The following is a 9,008-nucleotide window of genomic DNA, read 5'->3' on the forward strand; positions in this document are numbered from 1 at the left end:
AAAAACCACAAGCTATTAATTCCATTAAAAAACTCACAAATCCATCAAACAACTCTGAAGTACCAAACCAAATCGGTTTTACTGTTCGAGCAACAGAATTTTAGGAAGTTCTCAAAGAGAGAATTAAAGCTAATAGCGGTACAATAACAAGAACTATTTTGAAGAAGATTGAACCACAATATGTAAGTTAAGAAATGATCTAAAAGAAATGCTGACAATAGAAGGCAGTGCCGTACTAAATCTTCATGATGAGTCAATATCTCCTTACATCTACACAGAGAATAAAGGTTATTTTTAATTTAGTATATGACTTGACAGTTTTCTATAATTATACTAACACATGATAACTTAAAATTAAAAGCTTTAGGTCAAATATGGTACACCAATTCACGAATAAAATATAAAATTAAAAAATTTATTTTCATATATATAATAGTGATTTCATCATGGGTCAATTTTTATGTTAAAAATTTTCAACAGTTTATAAGTATAAAAATCAACCAGTTTTTTTTTTTTAATAATTATTAACGCACGTGTACGCGTGTGTTTAATATTCATTTTCATAATAACGTACTTGCTCTACATTGTCACATCGTACTCAACAGAATTCAATATTTTAAAAATTATTTTCTTATTTATATAATATTCTTGAACTTTAATAAAACTTTCTATGGTAAATTTCACAGTGTAGATAAATTCCATTCAGGAAACTTCTTTGAAGTTTGCCTTTTTTTCTCTTTTCTACAGAGTTTTAAATTGAAGAGTTGCTGTAGCAAGTTAGTACTAGACATTTATCAGAAATAGTTGAAACAATGAATCAATATATAGTTGTATTTTATCCTTAGAACAGACAAGATCAAATTTTAATGTACTTTTAAACAGAAAGAATCGATTTCTAACTTAAACTCCTCTCATCTTTTGATGCGATAGTCTACTGTAACTACCAACTAGACTGATATACGGTATAATACGTTAAAGTTTTCTACTACATCAGGCACGTGAATTTATTTTAAAACACGTAATGCAGGTGACTTGCATATTTTTGAAACATATAAACTATAAGTATTTAATTAAATAAATATTCTGTATTCGATTATTCTTGTTTCACAATTGACCATTATCTCAGTTACATTAATATTTCATTGGTTTTTTCTATGTTTGGACTGACACTTCTCATCCTTAGCAATGATATATTCTTATCTGTAAAAAAATTGCTGAGTAAATCGCTTTTCTTCATATGTAAAAAATTCAATCTTTCTAAGGTGCATGCCCATTGCAATATTCACGTCAATTCATGAAATTGAGCAGGATTGTATATATTCATTTAATCTGTAAAGAATTAGGTTAATTTCTATGTTTATTAACGCTCATTTTTCTTAATTTCATTCTTTTGTGTGTTGTTGACGCGTTTCGAAACCACTCCATCGTCTAAACTAATTGTACTGATGTTTTAAATCCTGTTAATCTTTATATAGCGTTTAGTTATAGCCTCACCCTATATTTGGCATCATGCCTTATTGCCTTATCAAAGAGGGGCGTTGACTAAGCGCTATGTAAAGATTAACAAGAATCAGTACAATTTTGATAATGGAATGGTTCCGAAACGCGTCAACATGAGACAAAAGAATGAAGCTAAGAAAGGTGAGCAGTACTAAACATAGAAAGTATTGTCATATTAGCAGAAAAGATAATAGTAATTATTATCTTAATAACAATTTGGTTAATCTTTTTCTGTGGAGAAGATTAACTTATATCCGTTTATACTTTTTTTACTTTTTTCCCACCACTCCCCTGGGCTGGATTAACATTCAAGTATAACTCGACCCAGGGGAGTGTCCATTACCTCGAATTCGCCTCCCCGCCCACCGGCTTAATATCCGGATTGGCAGGAGTTCTCCGGGTTCCCCTAGAACAAGAGACTCTGTCTGTTTTAACACTCTTAATTAATTTTTTTTTCTTCCGCCTACCAATATCATGGTGCCCGCACCATGATATTTTTCTATGTTTCTTCATAGATACTTAGGAATTTTACGCCTATAATGATAAATTATACCTATAATTTTACGCCTATTATAATTACGCCTATAAATGAACCTATAATTCATTGTTACCATCATGTTCTAGTTCAACCATTATTTTTCTTTTATTATGGATCTAACACCTTACAATTGATTAACTAAGTTGCAGACTGTTTTATATTCCTAGTAGGTGATCGTTTATCCCCGATTTGGGACACAGGATTGCTCCATTAATCTAGTCAGACATACTAGATAAATTATGGAACTCCCTCTCTCATCGGTTGGATGTGTGCCGCGTAATGAAAGGTTCTCTCATTGAGTCGTTGTTGGGAAAAACAGTTATGTGTTACTTTGTCATTTTATTTGTGATTCATTACTGTAACTTAAAGAAGGTTATATAAATATCAGATAGCTATAAAACACCGATAATCTTTTTTGTACTCTCTGTATTTAGACTTTTATTTTATTTTATATTTGTAATATGAAGAAATATTTAAAACTGTGCCAGTTATACAAATAAATATTCAAATAAAATTGTGGTACATATATATATATATATATATATATATATATATATATATATATATTTGAGGAATTATTAGTTCACCAAAACGCTTGTAGAAGGAATATAGTAAAGAGATTTTTTAGGTTAAAAATACCATATCTGATCGGGGATGTGAACCTGGTAGATTCCAGAAACGAAGATGCTACCATCCTATCCACTTCCATGCAGAAGTAGTAATTCAATTAATTAATATAATTCATGTTTATATAATAATAAAAACCAAAAAAAAATTATTCAAACTAAATTTATCAATTTTTATTCACAATATCTGAACTATTTTTTTTCTGTATTTATTAATTTTATTACGAAAAGTAAGTAATAAATTTCATCCTTATTCATTTTGTTAAAAATCTAATTGAAAACAATTTTTTTCTGCATTGGCTCATACCATTTTTGTATTAAATGACTAATTAGTTACACTCTTTGGAATTTCCTCAAGTAAACATCAAACGTAATAAAATAGTTGACGGTTTTTGATATGCGGAATATAAAGATATAAAGTGGGGGTTATTAACATACTACAAAATTAGGAATTAATAAAAAGGAAGTTTTATCACCTAATAAATAATACACGAAATAATTAAAATATTTTGTTACCAAAATTATACCTAATAGGAAGTAACATTTATTTTTATACTATCTTACATTATGAAATTTTTAAATAAACGAAAAATTAATAAATAAAAACACCATTAAACAAATTAACTGAAGTAAAAGTTACTTATTGCATGCTACATTTAATGTAAATGAGAATATAACGAGCGGACCTTGACTTTTTTTTTGGAATCGTAGTTGCGATTTTGTGCACTTTAAAATAAACGGCCTTGACGCGTCGCTCCAGAAAAAACAGATAAACATGTTAAAAAAATCTAATTAATGATTAAAATGTAACGTTTATAATTGTAATTAATAATAACAAATAACGAATAACTGTAACTAATAACTATCAGACTATACCAAAACTTAATACCACAAATGCAGTACGAACTACATATGATGATTTATTTCAGTCTCTATTAGCAGATATAAATTTGTATTACAAGGAAATACTATCGCGATTTTATTAAAATGTTCACAAAATAGTGCTAATTAGTTAGTAAAAGTCGAAATTTACTTACTCCTTTATTGGTTATTGTCATAATCGCTCTAAAATATTCTTCGCTATGGTGGCGAGGGAATGGCGTTTTTACATTGGCAGCAAGCGTGCGCTTGGGGTACAAACTCTCAAACAGGAATAATTTTAGTAGTCTCGAACCCAGGTGTCTCATAAATTCATAGGCGATGATAACGAACGGTCCACTTATGCACACATCTATATATTACTATTAGTAAACATATTATTTTATTACCAGTTTGTGTTGCAGCGTTGTATTATCTCCATGATACACCCAGTGTGTTCTGGCCGTTCTAATTTCGTTCAGGTATGGTATTTTTTGCAGGCTAAAAATTTCCGTGCACATCTTTTTTTTCCAAAAAATCACATTAAAAGATGTGAAGGAAATCCTGCTGTAAAAGTCTTTCTCCAAAGAATGAGTATAAGACTGAATTATTTAAGATGAAAAAAATTATTAATTTATTATTAAACCTAGCAAAATTATTTTAGCAACCTCTCTGTTTTCTTCCTATAAAAATTAAAATTCATCCATTACTATGTTAATAAAGAATTACGTTGTACTTTGTATATTTAGGTACTTTTTTCAGTGTTGTAAGAAGTGCTTGTTAATTCAAAAAGGAAGAAAATCAGTACCTCTATAACATATTACTTTACTATTTTTTTTTATTTCTACAACTATAAATATATAGTTATTATTCCTTAGAAATTAAAAAAACCCTGCTTGATTTTGTATCTCCTAAAATATTTATCATTTCAATTATAGATACATTTTATTGGTACATTGGTTCGTGAAACACGTACGCGGACGTGGTCTTAAAGAATCTTTTCAGCGTTCAGCTGTCAAAATCAATATTTATTATTTTTTTCTAATATTACTTGAGTTTTTATTGTAGGTATCTCAATTAGTGTATGTATAGACCAACTAACAATTTCTGCTCGTTCTTCTGTTTCTGTTCAGTTAAACATTACTAAAACGCTTGTTAAATTGAAAAAAAACTATAGATAACAAACACTTATTTTATCAGTTAAAAAATCAACACTGAATTAAATTGAAAATAAACACGTTAATTTTAACGAATTATGTAAAAATAATTAGAAAATACTGATGAGTCATATCATGCGCTAGTAGACTATATTTTACTAGTGCTCAAAAATATTTATAGGTAACAAAAATCAGTGACGGATTTACCATAAAGCAAAACAAGCAGCTGCTTGAGGCCTCACTTTGACAGGGGCCTCGGAAGTAAAGATTTTTGAAAAATAAAAGTAAAATTAACAAAAAATAAAGAATATATTTATAATATTTTATGTATTACTTTTATAACTTATGTATAATTGTAATTGCTATCTTCAATTATGTAAAAGCTTCATTTATATTTATAGCATAGATTATAATGACAGTATATTTTAAAATTGGTTTGTCATGCAAAGCATTTTTTCCCGCGCGTCATTTCTATGTGTAACAAAAAGATGACGCCTTGGTCAAACGTTTTGTTCGTCTTTGTCTAAACCGGCAGAGATTCTTGAAGCATCTTGTTTCGTTGCTTGAGTCAAAGATACAAGGTATGTATTCGAATCATATTATTTAAAAATTCAAACGAAAAATTAAAGTAAATAAAATACATTAAAAAATGTATCAGGTTGTGTCTGATTATTTCTGTTATCATAACCTATATGTTTATCAAATTAAATTTTGTAGGATAATAGGCAATTGGAACTTCCGGGGGGCCTCATAGTGGGAAGGGGGGGCCTCACAAATATATCGATTTGCTTGGGGCCTCGTCCAAAGTAAATCCGGAACTGACAAAAACTCTACAGTAAGGAATATTACATTAAAAATCAATTTTGCCAATTAAAAATTCAACGTTGAATTAAATTAAAAATTTTATTTTTGTAATACACTTTGATACTATAACAAAACCAGCTGATTTGATGTTACCCCTCCCTTTTTCTTTTTTTTTTTTTTTGTTATGTGTTAGTATTTTAACCACAACTTATTTATTATTTCTTTCTCATCAATTATGTGTTATATATATCCCAATCGCTGTGACCTCCTTTACAGTTTTTACTTTCTAGACATCCATGTATAATCAAATTAATTAAACCTGAATGTTTTAATATCACCATTTTAGTTCAACTATTTACAAAATTCTACCCCAAATCTCTCTCCTCTCTTATTTATCTTAAGTCACTTCATTTTGAATTTTATCAATCCATCAATTTTAACGCCACTTTTATTCTTTTATTTTATTTTTTAATGCAATATTTTTCCTAGTTTCCATATTTAATCACATAATTAATGTCGTTCACAAATATTTTTTAAATTTATTTGACTATAGCAGATTTTTTAAATGAAAACTTTCCTTGCTTATATTAAACTGTCTTTTATGTTTAATATATTTTTTAATTCGTTGCAACTTTATTATCTTATTACTTATTATTATTTATTTGTTAATTTATTCTTATTAATTTTATTTTATTATTTTACATTATCTTTCATTCAATCACAATCCACTGCCTTTGCTTTCTTCTTATATAAAGCTAAATTCGTTCTTGAAACCCTGGATTTTTTTCTGAGATTTTTGTATTGGTAAATTTATAAAATTATGAATAACTCTTGGAAGATCCCCGTGGCGGAGTGGTAGCATTTCGGCTTTTTATCCCGAGGTCCGGATTTTTATTATTACAATATATATGATATTTTTCCAAATTGAATATTTGGAAATATATATATAGTAATAATAAAAATTCAATTAATAACAGATATTTTTTAAGACGATATATTATTTAAAAACATAACTAAACATAAATATAAATAAGTATACAAATAATATATTTATATTATATTATATAATATGTATTATATATTATACATTAAATATAAGATATTTAATCTAATAATTATCTCTTTGATAACATGGTTCCGTTTGATTTCATTTATTTTAATCCAACAGAGTATATGTATTTTCCTTCAGTATACTAGTAGGACCGGGACAGTCATGACTGTTTTTAAATTTTAACTATGATTTTTAAACTTTGGCTTTAACGCATTAACTTTAACCTCGATGATGGCTTCCAAGTAAGCCGAAAGAGAACTTATCAACGTGCTGGTAAGTTGGGTTATATTAATTGTTAATTTATTCATTTAACATATCAGTGGTACCATGTTTGATAAATTAATAAAATATTACTAAAACAAATTTACTCTCTTAATACTTCAATGACTCAATGCATTCCTTTTAACTAATCACACCTTGGATTAGTCCAGTTGAAATTTTTATTACAGAAATTGAATTCCTAATTATGACGTTTATACGGAAATAAATCTTAGTTGAAAAACTTCAAATCCTATTGATTTAAACGTCGCGGATTGCGTTTTATTTATTACTCAGAGTCAGTGTACATATAATATTATTTTCAGATTAAGATAATTATTAAAAATATTAAGATAATTATTATAATATATGTAAAATTATTATTCCTTGTTATCAATTAAGTATTATTAATATAGCTAACATAATTACTAACAGTATTTATTTCTATTAAACGAAGGACCAAGGGGAGATAAATGTGCTGATATTTGATCTCGGCGGTGGCACATTTGATGTGTCAGTGTTAACATTAGCTGATGGAGTATTTGAAGTAAAATCAACAGCCGGTGATACACATCTTGGTGGTTCAGATTTTGATAATCGTCTAGTTGAACATTTTATAAAGGAATTTAATCGTAAATCAAACATCGATATTTCAGATAACAAAAGAGCTCTTAAAAGATTAAATTCAGCTTCTGAAAGAGCAAAAAGAGCCTTATCAACGACAACACTAACTAGTCTTGAAATTGATTCTTTATCGAACGGTGTCGATTTGTATACCAGTATAACTAGAGCTAAATTTGAAGATATTAATTCAGATTTATTCATGAAAACTCTTGTACCTGTTGAACGTGCAATAATAGATTCAGGCATGACCAAAAAAGATATTAATGAGATTATTTTAGTCGGAGGATCGACGAGAATACCTAAAGTTCAACATTTGTTACAAGATTATTTCAATGGAAAAGAATTAAATAAAACAATAAATCCGGATGAAGCAGTAGCATACGGTGCTGCGGTTCAAGCCGCAATATTATACCAATCATCAACATATTCCGAAGTGAAAGATCTTCTTTTGTTAGATGTAACACCTCTTTCATTGGGTATAGAAACGGCTGGCGGAGTAATGACTGTTATTATAAATCGAAATAGTCCAATACCGAAAAAACATTCGCAAGTATTTACAACATATGCTGATTTTCAACAAGCTGTTTCAATACAAGTATTTGAAGGTGAAAGAACAATGACCAAAGATAATAATCTATTGGGCGAATTTACATTATCTGGTATTTTACCAGCACCACGTGGTGTTCCACAAATACAGGTTACATTCGATGTAGATGTAAATGGTATTCTTACTGTAACTGCTGAGGATATGTCTACTGGTAAAAAAAGTGACATTGTAATTACTAACGATAAAGGGCGTCTTTCTAAATTTCAAATCGATAAAATGATTCAAGAAGCAGACAGATTTAAATCTGAAGATGAAGTTGCTAGGGAAAGAGCTGAAACACGTAATAAATTAGAAAGTTTTTGTTACAGACTCAAAGCTACAGCAGAAGAATCCTATTCTAAACGTATAATATCGGAGAGTGAAAGACAAAAAATTGTTAGTAAATGTAATGAAACTATTATGTGGATTCAAGCTAATGCATATGCTACAACAGAACAATTTAATAAAAAGTTAGTTGAATTACAAGAAGTACTGCGATCTTTCGAAAATAACGTAAGACAGAGTCAAGGCCAAGGTTCTCGCAGTAGTGGACCTTCAAATCAAAATATTGGACCAAGAATCGAAGAAGTTGATTGAAAAATTATCTAAATATCAATCAATAGATTATAATAGGCCTAATATTTATTTGTGTTTTAAACTTTTAACTTCATTAAAAAAAAAGTGTATCAAAACAAAACATTTCACCACATTCATACATTACAATCTATGTTATTTTAGGTAATAAATAAATAAAATAACTTAAATTTGAATTTTTTTTTATAATCATATTTAAACGATTTTATTTTCTCCCCTTAAATAAATATATTTTAGTTTTTAAACTTTTTTCGGGTATTTGGTATTTATTAGAATAATTTAATTAATTGTAAAATAATTAAGTGTTGAAAAAAGTATATTCTGCGTAATGCACTCAGTGTTAAAAATAACGTATGACCGCACTTAAATAACTTTACAACCATTAAATATAGAAAAAATGGAATTTAGTAAA

At 28.2% G+C, this 9,008-nt stretch overlaps 1 protein-coding gene across 2 annotated transcripts in view; it reads left to right on the plus strand.

The window, feature by feature from the left end:
• Positions 1-8,698, plus strand: part of LOC142328725 (heat shock-related 70 kDa protein 2-like) — a 342,140-nt gene extending 333,442 nt beyond the window's left edge. For both annotated transcript variants that reach the window (XM_075372682.1, XM_075372681.1), the window contains exon 8: positions 7,250-8,698. In XM_075372682.1, the coding sequence (XP_075228797.1) occupies positions 7,250-8,599 (1,350 nt within the window). In that variant the 3' untranslated portion in view covers positions 8,600-8,698. The remainder of the gene's footprint in view (positions 1-7,249) is intronic.
• Positions 8,699-9,008: the final 310 nt, after the last annotated feature.

Source organism: Lycorma delicatula, chromosome 8 (assembly GCF_047948215.1).
Source record: "Lycorma delicatula isolate Av1 chromosome 8, ASM4794821v1, whole genome shotgun sequence".
Classification (NCBI taxonomy): Eukaryota; Metazoa; Arthropoda; class Insecta; order Hemiptera; family Fulgoridae; genus Lycorma; species Lycorma delicatula.